At 40.0% G+C, this 20,180-nt stretch overlaps 1 protein-coding gene across 1 annotated transcript in view; it reads left to right on the top strand.

The window, feature by feature from the left end:
* MSH3 (mutS homolog 3) overlaps positions 1–20,180 on the top strand; it is a 237,015-nt gene that overhangs the window by 198,177 nt on the left and 18,658 nt on the right. Inside the window, exons 21-22 of the mRNA XM_075837774.1 lie at positions 7,820–8,006; positions 17,566–17,692. Coding sequence (XP_075693889.1) covers positions 7,820–8,006; positions 17,566–17,692 — 314 coding nt within the window. The remainder of the gene's footprint in view (positions 1–7,819; positions 8,007–17,565; positions 17,693–20,180) is intronic.

Below are 20,180 nucleotides of genomic sequence, written 5' to 3'. Positions count from 1 at the left end.
GTTAAATCCTTTTGGGTGGAACTAGAAAGGGAGGTAAACACTGAAAAAATTACTTTTGGTGTAATCTATAGACCCCCAATATAACTGAGGAGATGGAAGTTCAGCTATATAAACAGATGGTGCGGGCTGCTCAGGCTGGTACTGTAGTGATAATTGGAGATTTTAATTACCGGGATCTTAATTGGCGTCATGGTTCGGCTTCAACGCCAAAGGGGAGACATTTCCCCAACCTGTTGCAGGAAAATTTTATGGGCCAGTTTGTGGAAGACCCGACTAGAGGTGAAGCTCTGTTGGATCTGGTCATTTCTAATAATGCAGAGCTTGTTGGGACAGTCAATGTTCGTGAAAACCTCGATAACAGTGATCACAATATAGTTACATTTTACCTATACTGTAAAAAACAAACACAGCCTGGGAGGGCAAAAACACTTAATTTTAAGAAGGCCAATTTCCCCAGGATGAGGGCTGCAATTCAGGATATTGACTGGGAAGAACTAATTTCAATTAATGGTACAAATGTAAATGGGAGATTTTCAAATCTACTTCATGTAATTACAGTGCAAAATGTATTCCTATAGGTAACAAGTATAAGCCACTAAAATTAAACCCCACATGGCTTACACTTTCTGTAAAAAGAGCAATACATGACAAAAAAAGGGCATTTGAAAAATACAAATCTGAGGGTACATCTGTATCCTTTTTAAATGACAGAGCGTAATAAAATCTGTAAAAATTTAATAAAATTAGCAAAAATACTAAATGAAGGCAGGTGGCCAAGGATAGTAAATCAAATCCCCAAAAATTCTTCAAGTATATAAATGCAAAAAAGCCAAGGTCTGAACATGTAGGACCCCTAGATAATGGTAATGGGGAGTTGGTCACAGGGGATCAAGAGAAGGCAGAGTTACTAAATGTGTTCTTTAGCTCTGTATATACAACAGAAGAAAGAGCAGCTGATATAGCCGGTGCCAGTGTTGTTAATAGATCAGTTGATATACTGAATTGGATGAATGTAGATATGGTCCAAGCTAAATTAAATAAAATAAATGTACACAAGTCTCCTGGACCAGATGGGTTACACCCTGGAGTTCTTAAAGAGCTTAGTTCAATTATTTCTTTCCCCCTCTTCATAATTTTCAGAGATTCTCTAGTGACTGGTATAGTGCCATGTGGTGCCTATTTTCAGAAAGCGCTCTAGGTCTTCCCTGGGTTATTGTAGACCAGTAAGCTTAACCCCTTAAGGACGCAGCCTAGTTTTGGCCTTAAGGCTCAGAGCCCATTTTTCAAATCTGACATATTTCACTTTATGTGGTATTAACGTCGGAATGCTTAAACCTACCCAAGCGATTCTGAGATTTGTTTTCTTGTGACACATTGGGCTTCATGTTCGTGGTAAAATTTGGTCGATATATTCAGTGTTTATTGGAGAAAATTTGCAAAATGTAGAGAAAATTTTGAAAAAATAGAATTTTTAAGACTTTAAATGCATCTGCTTGTAAAACAGATGGTTATACCACCCAAAATAGTTACTAGTTCAAACTTCCCATATTTCTACTTTAGATTGGCATCGTTTTTTGAACATTCTTTTATTTTTCTTGGACGTTACAAGGCTTAGAACATAAACCGCAATTTCTCATATTTTTAAGAAAATTTCAAAAGCCTTTTTTTAAGGTACCTCTTGAGTTCTGAAGTGGCTTTGAGGGGCCTATGTATTAGAAACCCCCATAAAACACCCCATTTTAAAAACTAGACCCCTCAAAGTATTCAAAACAGCATTTAGAAAGTTTTTTAACCCTTCAGGCATTTCACAGGAATTAAAGCAAAGTGGAGGTGAAATTTGCAAATTTCATTTTTCTTGCTGAATTTCAATTTTATTCATTTTTTTTTTTGTAACACAGAAGGTTTTACCAGAGAAACACTACTAAATATGTATTGTCCAGATTCTGCAGTTTTTAGAAATGTCCCACATGTGGCTCTACTGCGCTCGTGGAATAAAACACAAGCCCTAGAAGCAAAGAAGCACCTAGTGCATTTTGAGGCCTCTTTTTTATTAGAATATATTTTAGGCAGCATGCCAGGTTTGAAGAGGTGTTGAGGTGCCAAAACAGTAGGAATCCCCCAATAGTGACCCCATTTTTGAAACTACACCCCTCAAGGAATTCATTTATGGTTGTTGTTACCATTTTGACCGCACAGTTTTTTCACAGCACGTATTTGAATTGGGCTGTGAAATGAAAAAAATGTCATTTTTTCCAATAAAATGTCATTTGTGATCAAAATGTCTTATTTTCACAGGGAACAAAATACCCCATTTTGTTGCCCAATTTGTCCTTAGTGTGGTAATACCTCATTTGTGGTGATAAACTGCCGTTTGGGCCCATGGGAGGGCTCAGAAGGAAAGGAGCGCTATTTGTTCTTTGGAGTCCAGATTTTGCTGGATTGGTTTTCGGGTGCCATGTCGCATTTGCAGAGCCCCAGAGGTATCAAAGCAATAGAAACCAACCACAAATGACCCCATTTTGGAAACAACACCCCTCAAGGAATTCATTTAATGGGTGTTGTGACCATTTTGACCCCATAGTTTTTTCACAGAACTTATTTGAATTGGGCTGGGAATGAAAACAAAATAATTTTTTTCAAATAATATGTAGTTTTGGCTGAAAATTTCTTATTTTCACAAGAAACAAAATACCCCATTCTGTTGCGCAATTTGTTCTGAGTGCCGCAATACCCCATTTGTGGTGATAAACTGCCGTTTGGGCCCATGGGAGGGCTCAGAAGGAAAGGACCACCATTTGGCCTACTGGGGATTTTCTAGTGCGAAGTCATGTATGCAGAAGCACCTGAGGTACCAGTACAGTTGAAACCCGCAAGAAGTGACCCCGTTTTAAAAAGTACACCCTTAAGACATTCATCTAGAGGTGTAGTGAGCATTTTGACCGGAGACCTACACCCCATAAACTGTAATGTGGGTTCTCCCGGGTATGGCAATACCCTACATGTGGCTGTTATCAGCTGCCTGGGCACACAGCAGGGCTCAGAGGGGAAAGACGAGGGGGGATAAGCTGTGCGGAGTGCATCAGGGTAAGCAAAATTGGGGTAAATTATAAACCAAGGGATGTATGATAAATTTTAAAACACTCTTAAATTTTAAAACACTCTGGTTATTCGGGACACGTGTCACATTGATATATTGTGTCATCCCTTATCGCCCTCTTATAGCAGACTTTGCACCTTTTTTTACTTTTTCCCTTCTTGCCAGTTTGAGGAACTTCTCCTGGAAAGTGTTGCCGCCCTGGTACGATGCGTGTGGCCCCGCTTTTAGAAGTACTGGGTGCCCCCCCTTCTTGGTCCCTAAAGATTAGGTTCTTGATAATCACCTCTTGAAATTCCAGGAAAGTTCCCGTCTGGCCTGCACATCGACGTAGCATGTACGCATTGTACAATGCCATCTGTATGATGTGCCCGGCCAGCTTCTTATACCACACCGCATGGCGCTGTAGGGCTTCAGGATTTGATCTGACAAGTCCATCCCTCCCATGTACCTATTGTAGTCCAGGATGCAGTCTGGTTTGGGGGTGGCCTTTCCTTCATATATCCTAAATCTGCAGGTATACCCTGATGCACTCTCGCACAGCTTATACATCTTCACGCCATACCTTGCCCTCTTACCGGGCAGGTACTTGCGGAATTAAACCCTCCATTTAAAATGTACCAGGGACTCAGCAATAGAAATACACTTCTCGGGGGTGTATGCTTGGGAAAACCGGGCACTGAAACGGTCTAATAGGGGTCTCCGTTTATACAAACGGTCAAAACTGGGGTCATCTCGGGGTGGGCAAGGCTCATTATCAGTATAATGTAAGAAGCGAAGTATTGCCTCATTTATTTATTTTTTTAGGTTGCAGTTCAGTTCTGAAGTTGCTTTGAGGGGCCCATATATTAGAAACCCCTATCAAACACCCCATTTTAGAAACTAGACCCCTCAAAGTATTCAGAACAGCATTTAGAAAGTTTATGAACCCTTTAGGTGTTTCACAGAAATTTAGAGCAAAGTAGAGGTGAAATTTAAATTATTTTTTTTGTCAGAAAATCCTCTTTATACCATTTTTTTTATAACACAAAAGGATTTATCAGAGAAACGCAACTTAATATGTATTGCCCAGATTCTGCAGTTTAGAGAAATATCCCACATGTGGCCCTTGGGCGGTAATGGACTGAAGCACCGGCCTCCGAAGCAAAGGAGCACCTAGTGGATTTTGAGGCCTCTTTTTTATTAGGCACCATGTCCGGTTTGAAGAGCCTTGTGGTGCCAAAACATTGGAAACCCCCCAAAAGTGACCCCAATTCGGAAACTAGACCCCTTGAGGAATTAATTGTAGTTTCCTTGGGGTGCATGCGGCTTTTTGATCAGTTTTTATTCTATTTTTAGGTGGCGTGGTGACTAAAAAACAGCAATTCTACTATTGTTTTTCTATTCTATTTTTTTTACAGCGTTCACCGTGCGCTATAAATGACATATTCACTTAATTCTGCAGGGTGATACGATTACGGCGATACCATATGTTTATAGTTTTTGGCGTTTGCACAATAAAATACGTTATGTAAAAAATCATTCACTTTTTGTGTTACCTTATTCTAAGCGCCAGAACTTTTTTATTTTTCAATCAATAAAGCCGTGCGAGGACTTATTTTTTGCGTAACGAACTGTAGTTTCGATAAGTACCATTTTTCGGTACATGCGACTTTTTGATCTCTTTTTATTCCATTTTTTGGGAGGTGAAGTGACCAAACAATTGTGATTGTGGTACGGTTTATTATTATTTTCTTTTACGGTGTTCACCGTGTGGGATAAATGACGACATCATTTTGTAGTTCAGGCCGTTACGGACGCGGCGATACCAATTATGTATAGTTTATTTGTTTATATATTTTTATTAATAATAAATGACTGATAAGGTAAAAAGGGGGATTTTTACTTTTAATACTTTTAAAACTTTTATTTTCTTATTTTTACACATCTTTTTTTAACTTTTTTTTTACTTTATTACTTTGTCCCACTAGGGGACTTGTGTGCAGGAGGCCCTGATCGCTATTCTAAAAAGCCGAGAACGTGGCTTTTAAGGGGTTACTCAGCGGGGACACAGCGATCGGTCCCCGCTGTAGGAGCTGTGACAGCTGCTGTACGAGACAGCAGCTGTCACAGCTCCTGTATGTGTCGGGAGGACGGCCGAAACGGCCGTTACTCCCGAGACGTACTATTAGGTCATGGAGCGCGAACGATACAGCTGCCATGACCTAATAGTACGTCCAGGAGCGGGAAGGGGTTAACATCCATCGTGGGGAAAATGTTTGAGGGACTATATACAGGATTATGTGACAAAAAATAGTATTATAAGTGATAGCCAGCACGGTATTACTAAGGACAGAAGTTGTCAAACTAACCTGATTTGTTTTTATGAAGAGGTGAGCAGAAGCCTAGACAGAGGGGCCGCTGTGGCTATAGTGTTTTTGGACTTTGCAAAGGCATTTGACACTGTCCCTCATAGATGTCTAATGGGTAAATTAAGGACTATAGATTTAGAAAGTATAGTTTGTAATTGGATTGAGAATTGGCTCAAGGACCGTATCCAGAGAGTTGTGGTCAATTATTCCTACTCTGTATGGTCCCCGGTTATAAGTGGTGTACCCCAGGGTTCCGTGCTGGGACCATTATTATTCAACTTATTTATTAATGATCTAGAGGATGGTATTATTAGCACTATTTCTATTTTTGACGATGACACCAAGCTATGTAATATAGTTCAGTCTATGGAAGATGTTCGTGAATTGCAAGCGGATTTAAACAAACTAAGTGTTTAGGCATCCAGTTGGCAAATGAAGTTTAATGTAGATAAATGTAAAGTTATGCATCTGGGTACCAACAACCTGCATGCATCATTTGTCCTACGGGGAGCCACACTGGGGGATTCACTTATTGAAAAGGATATGGGTGTACTTGTAAATCATAACTAAATAACAGCATGCAATGTCAATCAGCTGCTTCAAAGGCCAGCAAGATATTGTCGTGTATTTAAAAGAGGCATTGACTCACGGGACAGGGATATAATATTACCACTTTACAAAGCATTAGTGAGGCCTCATCTAGAATATGAAGTTCAGTTCTGGGCTCCAGTTCATAGAAAGGATGCCCTGGAGTTAGAAAAAAATACAAAGAAGAAAAACTAAGCTAATAAGGGGCATGGAGAATCTAAGTTTTGAGGAAAGATTAAAAGAACTAAACCTATTTAGCCTTGAAAAAAGATGACTAAGGGGGGACATGATTAACTTATATAACTATATTAATGGCACATACAAAAAATATGGTGACATCCTGTTCCATGTAAAACCCCCTTAAAAAACAAGGGGGCACTCCCTCCGTCTGGAGAAAAAAGGTTCAACCTGCAGAGGTGACAAGCCTTCTTTATTGTGAGAACTGTGACTCTATGGAATAGCCTACCACAAGAGCTGGTCACAGCAGGGACAGTAGATGGCTTAAAAAAAGGCTTAGATAATTTCCTAGAAAAAAAAAATATGAGCTCCTATGTGTAGAAATTTTTACCTTCCCTTTTCCCATCCATTGGTTGAACTTGATGGACATGTGTCTTTATTTCAACTGTACTAACTATGTAACCGCTGGAGAGCCACAGGTTAAAGAACACTGCAGTATAGCATAGTACCCGACAATATCTCCACTCTCCCCCTCATTCCCCAGCTTGGGCCTTCTTCTTTAGTCCTCAGCAAGGCTCCAATCTCTGGTCCCCAGCAAGGCTACACTCTCCTGTTGCCTGCATGGCTGTACTCTCCTGCTCAGCTTCCATCATGACTTTCATCTTTTTCCCAATCCCCAGCATAGCTCTACTCTCCTTTTCTGTCCCCAGCATGGTTCCACTCTCCTCATTCCCAGCATGGCCCCCTTTGTTCAGTCCTTCACAGGGCTCCACTCTCCTGTCTCTAGAAAGGCTCCACTCTGTCACCAGCATTGCTCTATTCTCTTGCTCAGCACCTAGCATGACCCTAATCTCCTTTCATGTCCCCAGCATGGATCTACTTGTATTCCCAGTACCCAGCATGGCTCTACTCTCCTTCCTAGTTCTCAGCATGGCTCTACTCATTCCCAGTTCCCTGCATGGCATTGCTCTACTTTCTATTCCCCTGCATATCTCTACTCTCCTTTCCAGTCCCCAGCATGGCTTTACTCTGCTCAGTCCACAGCATGGCTCCACTAGCCTTCTCAGTGCCCAGGATAACTCTCTTTGTCAGTCTCTAGGTTAACTCTACCAGCTTGTCAGTCATCAGCATAGCTTCCTTATCTTTCTCAGTCCCCAACATGACTCCCCTCTCTTCAGTGCTGACAGTGTCAGACTCTGTAGGGTCACACTCTGGTAACAAGGGAAATAGTAATGTCCAGTTGTCAATTTATTCAAAATTCCAGGTGGAAAGGCACAATGCAAAGTTCTAAGAAAAAATGTAGCGGACATACAAGTATTTCCTAAAATGGACATAACAGGAGACATTCAGGTACTCTTTAAAGTAAAGCTTGGAGCTACATTAGAAAATACAGTGAAATATCCCCAGAAGACCAACTCTTTGAGAAGACCAGATTTTTGCAATTACATTATTTTTTATTTATTTTCGATACTGTTAAAATGGAGAAAAGTTGCAAGGACTGAAAAAAAAAAAAACCTACATAAAATAAATCTAATGTATCTTTTATATATCAGGGCCATTTCATATGGTATTTGCTTTATAAAAATACAAAGCTGTTTCTATTTTACAGAATGGGGGCTGCTGATAGTATCTATAAAGGAAGAAGCACTTTTATGGAAGAGCTGTCGGAGACATCAGAGATATTAAAGCAAGCCAGTCCTCGGTCTCTTGTCATTTTGGATGAATTGGGAAGAGGCACCAGTACACACGATGGGATCGCTATAGCATACGCAACTCTGGAGTATATTATAAGAGAAGTAAGTTGTCTAACTTTGTGATGTAATCATTCAGTCCATGATTATACTGAGCTATGGAAAACTGAAGCTACAGACTATGCACACTGAATAGCAACATGGTAGGCTCTGTTCACAATGCGTTTATGATTTACGTTCGGCGCATACACCTGGAAAATCTCCCGACATATGTGCTGAATGTAATTCTTTGACATCCAGTTACATATGTCACCCCTCGACTTCTATGTTTAAAAAAAGAAAAAAAAAAAGGAACGTATACCGCCACATTTAATAGTTTTAAAAGGCCTTTTGTAAATATATTGCCTCTATATTAAGCATGCCCCCTTGTCTTTAATTTGTCTTCTCATAGACTGCCTCTCTGAGGCAGCCTTTGCCTACCTTAGATAGGTAACATGTTACCCTGAGTAGTTCTAAATGAAAAGAAAAAGGGAGACACGGCGCCACATAGTGCAATAAACGAGGGAGGTTATGAGCAATAATGGTGTTACGAAAATTGCTCACCTGAGAGTATGGATACCAAGGTATCACACAAGCAAGAGCTGCAGCCAGGTCCGTGCACAAGCAAAATAATTTGCTGTCAATGGTATAAAGATAATAGAATGGAAAAAAGGACCGCCGGCGCTGCTATGAATGAAATACGAACCAGGACTTATGAGAATAATAAAATATTTAATGGCAAGGAAAGGGCTACGCGTTTCGACGCTGGACTAGCGTCTTCATCAGGCCAGTACACATTGTGCGATGTACACACGTTTAAATACACAAGTGAAGTGAAAGATAATTGGCATTCAACACGGAAGGGAGGGAAAAAAGAACCGCCAATACGGGCGGGTCAGGGGTCAGACGATACAGCTTACATAAGCGTCTTTTACATAACAAAAATCAAACATTTTTTAAAAAATTATATATACATGTATATATATATATAGAGAATTATACTTAAAAAACATAGATTTAACAATATACATAAAACAGTAAATAAAATAAAATAAGAGAACAACCGATGTCGTATATAAGAAAATAAATCCTATCATAAAAGAATTACAATTATCAGTATTAATGGACACACATTGCGCACACTAAAAGATAGATATAAGAAAAAAGGGAAGTAAATAAATATAACCAAAATAAGAAATTCATTGAGCACAAAAAAATATATATATATATAGCGTCACTAGGTAACCAGGCAACGCAGAAAAGTTACGGCGGCCGATTCCACCCAACTGATCAGGGATCTTTTTTATCTACAATCTAATTTTGATATATCTGGTTTTAGTTTTTTAACTGCTGATGTGTCTTCCTTATATACTAACATCCCACACACACAGGGTATGGAAGCCATTTCTTCATTTCTCATCTCAGACCCCCGTTTTTCTAATAAACAGCTTAATTTTATTATTGAATGCATTGACTTCATTTTAACACACAATGCTTTTACATTTGACAATCAATTTTATAGACAGTTAAAGGGGTGTGCAATGGGGTCGAGGTTTGCACCCTCCTATGCAAACCTTTACATGGGTTGTTTTGAGGAATCTCATATTATGAATGTACATAATTTTACTAACAATATCGTCTTTTATAAACGTTACATTGACGATTTGTTTTTTATTTGGAAGGGAGACGTATCTGCTGCTAATGTTTTTATAGATTTTTTAAATAACAACAAGTTTGGTCTTAGTTTTACGCACACATTTTCGGCGAACAGCATCGACTTTTTAGATTTAACAATAGAGAATAAGGGGAGTCATTTTTCTACCAAAACTCATTTTAAAAGTGTTGACGTAAACAGTTATTTGGATTTTAAAAGTGCGCACTACACTCCTTGGCTAAAGAATGTCCCTTTTGGCCAGTACCGTAGAATTAGGAAGAATTGTTCGGATGATATTAATTTTAATAGAGAGTGTGGTATCCTTAACAAAAGGTTTGTAGAGAAAGGTTTCCCTAGGAGCCTGTGCACGGACCTGGCTGCAGCTCTTGCTTGTGTGATACCTTGGTATCCATACTCTCAGGTGAGCAATTTTCGTAACACCATTATTGCTCATAACCTCCCTCGTTTATTGCACTATGTGGCGCCGTGTCTCCCTTTTTCTTTTCATTTAGTGCATTGTTGCTGGGCGTTGCACACCTAGTCCTTGGGTGTTCCGTCTCGGGCTTCTCAAGGATTTCTACTACTGGATACAGTCACCGCTGTGTAGATCCTTGGACACAGGCTGCCTGTTTTTCCATCCTTATTTTTCCATCTTCATTCATTTACAATATTGTATAATAACAATTAACCTTTGAACCTTAATATTTTTGTGGTTACCTATTGGTTCAGTTATGTTGGAATCCATTGCGATGAGGGGTAAATCCCGAGATTCGTTGATAACACAGATGACGGGGCTAAACTCAAGCTCTTTTGACACAATATTATTGAACGAACCTGTAAATTTGGAACAAACCAAGACTATGACGGAACTTTTTTTGCGTTTGGAGGACTTGCTCAAAGAGGAAGCTTTTCACAGTATAGACTGTCATTTTTTGAACCTCTATATATCTGAAAAGATGGCCCCTAGGGGTTTACGTTTATTTTTTAATTCACCGTATCCTAATGATCTTGATTTTAGTGTCAATTGGTTCAACTACATTGAACATTGTAGTATGGGATTCATTGACCGTCTGGTATACAAAAGGTCTGAGTTATGCTTAGCAATTGCCTCTACCATTGAGGGTCTCACCATTCAGTTTGACCCTTTCTGTCATCATCCTGATTTTAAAAAATTGGAATTTTCCACTTTTGATCGTTTAAAAGTGTTTGAAAAAACACTTATTTCCAAAAAAATGCGTAAACTAGAAAGGGATAGGAAAGATTATTTGAATGATAAACTTGGAGATTGGACCTATTCACGTCCTATGACTACCAAACTATTTCCTCCTATTAATATTACAAAAAATGTGAATAATACTACAGGTGTTCCTTCAATGACAAAACGGTTAAATCAGAATAATCATACTACTGCATTATCTAAACTTAACTCAAAGCAAGATTCTAAGGAATATCTTTCACCCAGGCGGCCAAAACCAAGATTTGATCACTCAGCTACGAATAACTGTGCTCTTCCCATAATACCCAGTCCTATTATGACTGGTGTTTGCACAAATCTTGCTCCGATGTCTAGTCCTAGCACATCGTCAGTTCATGCCAAACACATACCATACTTATTACCTTTGGGCACTATTCCACAGCATGCATTTAGGTCTCATGATTTAGATGCTCATTTGAAATTATTTAATCTTATCCCAGATACACCACCGGGTTTTTCATCTGACACATCTATTTTTAATGATTCCACAGACATTACTATTTGCTCCAATTATTCTACTTGCTCCATTGAACCCACTCCTTACTCTGGTCCATCTGCCTCACATGTTCTTTCCCACACTCTGTCCAATCCTGATTCTTTCCCTGATTCTACCAATCTCACTAGTTCTTTTTTAGGTCTGTCTGCTCACCTCACAATGCCCCCCATTTCTCCCAGTCTCCAATCTCAGGACGCCAACCTGTTATTATCCAAATACCCAAAAACTCAGAACATCAGCACTTATTTCCAAAAAATTCAGAAATCAACATCCAAAAGAAAATTAGAAGTAGATTTAGAGGTTGTAGAGGGGGTAGAGGTCATCACAAGGACCCTACCCCTATCACCAAAAAGAAAACACAGGCTGATGTAGTAAAAATCTTTAATTTATCTAAACATATTTTTAATGATAATGAATTAAGCTTGCTCTCTAAAGGTTTGTCCTTTTGCCCTACTTCATCCCCTGATGAATTTGATTTGTTTATGGATCTCAATAAATTTGTACGTAAACTAACCCTACTGCGCCATTTCTCATTAACTCCCTTTGTGCCCCTCCAGGCCTCCCCTCCATTGGATGTCACTATGCCGGTGAGGACCAATGTACAACCTAAGTCTAGTTTTTATCCTCTCCACCATCGTGGTCCGGCAATTGAAATATTTTCGAATCTAATTAGTAACGAATTTAAGACTATAGAACATTGTTCAAATACTCATGACAATTTGTCTAAGTCCCAGCGAATTGCATTAAAGAATATACAAAAAATGTCTGATATAGTCATACGCTCTGCAGATAAAGGGGGTGGCATCGTGGTACAAGATAGAGGAGATTACGTGAATGAAGCTTTGAGACTACTTTCTGACACATTATTTTATGAAAAATTAACTTTTAATCCTATTCCTAAATATGTACTTGAATACAAAACCCTGATTGAGTCGGCTTTTAATGATGATCTATTAAGCAAAAAAGAGAGGAGTTTTCTTACTGTTCCCTTCCCTGCCACTCCTTTCATGTATCATCTCCCTAAGATACACAAATCCCTGTCTAATCCTCCAGGTAGACCTATCATTTCTGGAATAGGATCCCTTACTAATAATTTGTCCCATTTTGTTGACATTCATCTACAACCGTTTGTTTTGAAATTGCCCTCCTTTCTCAAGGATTCCACCCAACTGATCAGGGATCTTTTTTATCTACAATCTAATTTTGATATATCTGGTTTTAGTTTTTTAACTGCTGATGTGTCTTCCTTATATACTAACATCCCACACACACAGGGTATGGAAGCCATTTCTTCATTTCTCATCTCAGACCCCCGTTTTTCTAATAAACAGCTTAATTTTATTATTGAATGCATTGACTTCATTTTAACACACAATGCTTTTACATTTGACAATCAATTTTATAGACAGTTAAAGGGGTGTGCAATGGGGTCGAGGTTTGCACCCTCCTATGCAAACCTTTACATGGGTTGTTTTGAGGAATCTCATATTATGAATGTACATAATTTTACTAACAATATCGTCTTTTATAAACGTTACATTGACGATTTGTTTTTTATTTGGAAGGGAGACGTATCTGCTGCTAATGTTTTTATAGATTTTTTAAATAACAACAAGTTTGGTCTTAGTTTTACGCACACATTTTCGGCGAACAGCATCGACTTTTTAGATTTAACAATAGAGAATAAGGGGAGTCATTTTTCTACCAAAACTCATTTTAAAAGTGTTGACGTAAACAGTTATTTGGATTTTAAAAGTGCGCACTACACTCCTTGGCTAAAGAATGTCCCTTTTGGCCAGTACCGTAGAATTAGGAAGAATTGTTCGGATGATATTAATTTTAATAGAGAGTGTGGTATCCTTAACAAAAGGTTTGTAGAGAAAGGTTTCCCTAGGAGCCTGATTAAGGGGGCAGAACTTAAGGCTAGGGGTTTGACACAACTAGAATGCATTCAAGCATTAGCACCTAGTGATATTAACGATAAAAAAGTAAAATCCATTGAGCATAAAGTAAATTTTATTACGTCTTTTAATAAAGGTAGCAAACATATTAGGACTATTTTTAAGAAACATTGGCATATTTTAACTAGCGATCCTTTTCTTAAACCATTACTTTCAGTGAAACCGTTAATAACGTTTCGAAGATCTAAAACATTGAGGAACTTATTGGCACCTAGTAAATTATCTAATATTAAAAAGAAAATTTTAGATCCTCTAATAGAAAAAAGGGGATCTTTCTCTTGTGGGCATAAAAGATGCCTTTGTTGTGACAACATCTCTAATAAAGTTATGGAATTCTCCTCATTTAAAACCAGTGTCAAATTTCCTATTAAAAACCACCTTGACTGTGGAAGTTCTTACGTGGTTTATGTGTTACACTGTGCGTGCAATTTACAATATGTGGGTCGGACCACCCAAACACTGAGAAATCGGGTTAATAAACATCGTTTTAATGTCAGACAGGGTTTTCTTAAGCATAGTGTGTCCCGCCATTGTGCACTCAAACATAAGTGTAGTTTTGAAAATATAGTTGTTACACCAATTGAACAAATTCCATGCGATGTGCCCAATAGGTTTAATAGGCTGAAACAAAGAGAAAATTTTTGGATCTTTAAACTTGAGACTTTATACCCTGGGGGTCTAAATGACCTCACTGAAACGTCATTAGAATAATAGAAAAAATTTTTTGCTTATTAATTGCTATGTGCTATTTTTTGGATTTTATTCTAATGTATTTGTTTATTACTATTTATTATGAACTATTTATCTATTATTAATTAGGTGTTTATTTAATACCCATATATATGCTATCCTGGTTTTTTTCGATATGCGGTCCTTTTCTTTCTTTTGATATAAAGAATGAATTCTTATTGTAACTACATATTTTGCAAGTATTAATATGGTTATTAAGTTTTTTCCACTTACATTTTAGTAGTGTCCGCTATTCGTCTGTTATGGGCACTCTGCGATGAAGTCCTTGTTGTTTTTGTTTGTCGTCTTTGGCTTCCTTGCCCGTGTGATATTGTCGTTCTGGTGTTGCGGTCCACCGTGCGGTCCATTGGTTCTGTGTCCCCACTCGGCCGCCGTAACTTTTCTGCGTTGCCTGGTTACCTAGTGACGCTATATATATATATATTTTTTTGTGCTCAATGAATTTCTTATTTTGGTTATATTTATTTACTTCCCTTTTTTCTTATATCTATCTTTTAGTGTGCGCAATGTGTGTCCATTAATACTGATAATTGTAATTCTTTTATGATAGGATTTATTTTCTTATATACGACATCGGTTGTTCTCTTATTTTATTTTATTTACTGTTTTATGTATATTGTTAAATCTATGTTTTTTAAGTATAATTCTCTATATATATATATACATGTATATATAATTTTTTAAAAAATGTTTGATTTTTGTTATGTAAAAGACGCTTATGTAAGCTGTATCGTCTGACCCCTGACCCGCCCGTATTGGCGGTTCTTTTTTCCCTCCCTTCCGTGTTGAATGCCAATTATCTTTCACTTCACTTGTGTATTTAAACGTGTGTACATCGCACAATGTGTACTGGCCTGATGAAGACGCTAGTCCAGCGTCGAAACGCGTAGCCCTTTCCTTGCCATTAAATATTTTATTATTCTCATAAGTCCTGGTTCGTATTTCATTCATAGCAGCGCCGGCGGTCCTTTTTTCCATTCTATTATCTTTATACCCTGAGTAGTTAACATATATATTGTTTGACATCCACCGTATACACTCCCTTAGAAACTAATGAAAATATAATGAAATAAAACAATACTGGCTGAGTGGGCATATACAGGCTTCATATCTGCTATCCGGATGCAGAGCTTTACAATCCTGACAAGCTGAGAAGGGGTCTCCTCAGCTATACTTTCGTGCTACTGGAGGGGAGCTTCTCCTTCCCTGACAAGCAGGGTAGAATAGGGTTACATGCTGCTTCGAAACTCCGATACTGTTTCGTTACCGTTCACCTTCACTACCGTTATTTCATGTACTTCGATACTAAGCTGTGCGGCCGCACAGCTAAGTATAGTAATACATAAATGTTGTTAGAGCAGGGCTGCGGCTGTGTAATACGGCCATTGCCCCGCTCCTGAGTCCTGACAAGTACGTGCGCGGTCAGCATGATACAACCAGCGCTGCACTAATGATTGCCGGCACTGTAGACAGAACATGGTGGGCGCACTGCAAAACACCCCCATGTTCTGTCTTCAGTGCCTGCGCCGCCGCTCATTAGTGCAGCGCCGGCCGCATCACTTCATTCTGACCACGCGCGCACACTTATTGAAAGGAGCAGGGCAATGGCTGTATTACTCAGCCACAGCCCCGCTCTAACGGCAGAGATCAGAAAAATCTCTCATCTCCGCCGCTATTCCCTTGAATGCTGCGATCAAATCTGACCGCAGCATTCATGGGGTAACTAAAAAGGGGGATGCCCTTTGGATCGCGTCACAGGGAATCACACCCTTCCTCCCATACACAGTATAATGCCCCTATCTCCCACCCATACACAGTATAATGCCCCCATATGTACGGACATAATAGAAAAATAATAACATACATACTTATCTATCCCCGTTCCCCCACCGGGTGGAGGATCCTTCTCCTCCGGTCTGTGCGATGTGAGTGACTCGGTGCAGACAGGCGCGATGACGTCACTACATCGCGCCTGCCTTTGCCGAGCCGCTCACAGCACACTCAGCACAGTGCAGAGGAGGCAAAGGATCCTCTACCCATCGTGGGAACAGGGATAGGTAAGTATGTATGTTTATTATTTTTACTATTTGGTTCGTACATATTGGGGCATTATATGATGTATGGGAGGGAGGGGGCATTATACTGTGTATGGGCGGGAGGGGAGGCATTATACTGTGTATGGGAGGGAGGGGGCATTATACTGTGTATGGGAGGGAGCATTATACTATGTGGGGGCAGATATGGGGAGCATTATTCTGTGTGGGGGCAGCTATGGGGGGCATTATACTGTGTGGGGGAAGCTATGGGGGGCATTATACTGTGTGGGGGAAGCTATGGGGGGCATTATATTGTGGGGGCAGCTATGGGGGCATCATACTGTGGGCGCAGCTATGGGGGCATTATACTGTGTGGGGAAAGCTATGGGGGCATTATAATGTGTGGGGCAGCTATGTGGGGCATTATACAGTGGGGGCAGCTATGAGGGGCATACTGTGGGAGGAGCTGATATGGGGGGACATTATATTGTGTGGGGGCAGCTATGGGGAGCATTATACGGTGTGGGGGCAGCTATGGGGAACATTTATATATATTAACAGACCGCTGCATTCTTTTTGCTAGCAAACCCGTGTAACGGATTTTCTATACTAGTATAGATATATGCCAGGACAAAAAAGTTAAAAAAGAAAAGGAATGTTAAATTTAAAAAAACAACACTTTTTACAGTAAACCTTAAAATAAGTCATACATAAACTATAAACATTCGATATTGTCGCGACCCTAATAACAAATTTGTAGCGTCATTTATGATCTTTACACTTATAAAATAAAAACTGCTTTCTTTCACTTATTAACGTGAGGCACGAGGTATTGTGGATTTTGAACCTCCATGTGCCTCGCATTAATAGTAATTAACCCCATCGTGTACCTCACACATTAGCCCAATGTTGTCCGTTATGACTGAGGAACATGATGGGGTTAATGACTATTATTGTGAGGCACATGGAGATTCAAAACTTCACTGGATAATTTTTTTAACTAAATGGCAAATATTGTTGATTTCATGATCTATACAATGAATAATGAAATTTAATAGTGATATCCTGGTGTGACTTTAACTCCCATTGAACAGTATAGAGAAAGCTGCGTATATGCACGGCCACATCTCCATTTTTTCTTCACCTGGATGGGGTGACCCCTGTTTTGGAGATAGGTGCGATTCCCAGAGCTAAGACGCACATCTATCAGACATTTATGGCATATCCCGTGGATATTCCATAAATGTCTGATTTGCGAATACCTCTTTAACTCAGAATTCCCTAACAGGATATATGAAAATGTTTTTTTTAAACTTGACAATCCCTTTCTCCAGCACCTGTCAGTTTAGAGTTCAAAAATGATTATCCGCAGAAATTGTTAATATGATTCATTTATACTGAGGTGTTTTTTATCTGTGCCATGTATTTTATACTATATTCTCGATCTTTTAGTAATGCATATTCTGCACTTAGGTGACATCTTTAACATTGTTTGTCACACATTACCCACCATTGTGTGAACTGGAAACACGCTATCCTACTGTTGTTGGAAACTATCATATGGCCTTCTTTATGGATGAAGAGCAGGGGAATGAACATGGTATGATAGCAAAACTGCTTAACAAGTGATCTTCCATTACCTATGTATATCTATTAACTCTTACAATTTGAATGTATGTACATTGATTTGAAATGGTCGTAAATGACCACGACCCCAAAAGATGGCATCAGTTTACGTGAAGAGGAGCTAATGTCATTCACACTGTATGTATGTAAATGTTGCTAGAGGTTCTCAGAACTAGAGAATTATAAAATAAAGCAGTGATCATGGAGGCAGACCTTTTTATGTACATCCTTTCATTAAAAAGCCCCTGTTACCAATTTGTTTTCATTATAATCAGTGTTAAATTAAAATACATTCTTTTGGCAGGATTTAATTAATTGATGTTTCTTTTTAAGCCTCCTGGTTGTTTTTTTCGAAAGAAGTTTTACTTCATAGAAAATAATTAAGAGTCTAAAGGTAGTGGCTAATTGAGAGTTTTGATCGGTCGCATAACAGACCAATCAGCTGTTGGCATGTAGAGGAAGCTGCTAAATTATAAGAGGTCTGGACAGAGATGGAGCCTCCAATGAATATACATGCACAACCCTAAGAAACAGTTAAAATTCAGGAGAATTACTATAAAGTTATAATAAATAGTTAAAAATTAACCCTCACATGAAGCAAAATATATTTATTGTATCACTCTAACATGATTTGTGCAAAAACGTCGCACAAGAGCAATTTTTTGACAGATGCTCTGTAATCTTATTAAAGAATACTATATTCAACCTCTCCTCAGCCTATAATGGCTGCTTACACAGGGACAATAGATTACATTTATCTACAATGTGCTATGAATTTATTGTCCTCTTTAGAATGATGTTTATATAAAAGTCATCGACCTGAAGTGTTGCTTATTCATATGTTTGTCCAAAATATGCATCCAGCCAACATTTAGAATTCTATCTAGAGCAGGGGTCTCAAGCACGCGGCCCCTGAAGCTGTCATCTGCGGCCCGCGGGACACAGAGCCGCTAGTATCGGCTCTGCTCCGGTACTCTGTGAAATCCCTAACATCGCTGTCCATGAATGGACACGCGATGTCTGGGTCTTCCCCAGAGCCTGAGTCCCGGGCAGAGCGCTAGTATAGGTTCTCCTCCGAGACTCTGTGGAAATCCCTGACATCGCTGTCCATATATGGACAGTTTTGTCAGGGTTTTCCCCAGAGCGGAGTCCCGGGCAGAGCGCTAGTATCGGCTCAGCTCCTGGACTCTGTAGAATCCCCTGACATCGCTGTCCATGAATGGATACGCAATGTCAGGGTCTTCCCCAGAGCGGAGTCCCGGGCAGAGCGCTAGCATAGGCTCTGCTCCAGGACTCTGTGGAATCCCCTGACATCGCTGTCCATGAATGGACACGCAATGTCTGGGGCTTCCCCAGAGCCTGAGTCCCGGGCCGAGTGCTAGTATAGGTTCTGCTCCGGGACTCTGTGGAATTCCCTGACATCGCTGTCCATATATGGACAGTTTTGTCAGGGTCTTCCCTAGAGTGGAGTCTCGGGCAGAGCGCTAGCATAGGCTCTGCTCCGGGTCTCTGGAATCCCCTGACATCGCTGTCCACATATGGACAGCAATGTCTAGGGCTTCCCCAGAGCTGGACAGTGATGTCAAGAGCACAGCTGGAGTCCCAGTAGGAGCGCTAGTAGCGCTCTGCCCGGGAATCCAGCTCTGGGTTTGCCCCTGACATCTCTGTCCATATATGAACAGTGATGTCAGGAGCAGAGCTGGAATCCCAGACAGGGTGCTAGAAGCGGCTCTGCTCCGGGACTCCAGCTCTGGGCAAGCCCCTGACATCACTGTCCATATATGGACACTGATGTCAGTTGCTTCCCCAGAGTTCCGGAGCAGAGCCTGCACTAGTGCTCCACTCTGGCACACCGGCTCTAGGGTTGCCCCTGACATCACATTCCGGTCCAGGAGTATGAACAGTGACATCAGGGGCTCCTCCAGCAGAGGAATCCCTGGCCAAAGCGTCACACTCTGTCTGGGGATTCCACTCCTAGATGGAGCCCCAATGGAGCTATCTACTGGGGGTGTCTGTGGCACTATCTACAAGGGGTATGTGTGGCAGCATCTACAGAGGGCACTGTGACAGCATCTACAGAGAAAAAGAGCACGGCGCCACATAGTGTAATTAAATCCAAAGCGCTACAGTCAGTTCAAGACAAGTAAATGCTCACCACAGGTCAGATGGAAAAAAAACGTGCCAACAATTGAGCAGAACTGTGGGTGGTAGAAAGTGCTGCTGCCGAGATCCAAAGCCGGTTAGACCAATTAGCCACCGGAAATGTGATAAAATAAAGATGCAAAAGAAAGGATCATAAACGGCGCTGCTACTGTGAAATAGGAAATGCAAATGATAAATAACTGTTTATTGTAATCCAGGCTACGCGTTTCAATGCCGCATCAGGATTTTCATCAGGCCATATAAAATGTCCGTACAAACAGCACTATTTAAATACATCACATAGTTAAAAAACCGCCAAT

The sequence above is a fragment of the Rhinoderma darwinii genome, chromosome 1 (genome assembly GCF_050947455.1).
Source record: "Rhinoderma darwinii isolate aRhiDar2 chromosome 1, aRhiDar2.hap1, whole genome shotgun sequence".
NCBI classification, from domain to species: Eukaryota; Metazoa; Chordata; class Amphibia; order Anura; family Rhinodermatidae; genus Rhinoderma; species Rhinoderma darwinii.
The sequence above is the reverse complement of the archived record's forward strand: the minus strand, read 5'-3'. Positions and strand labels throughout refer to the sequence as shown.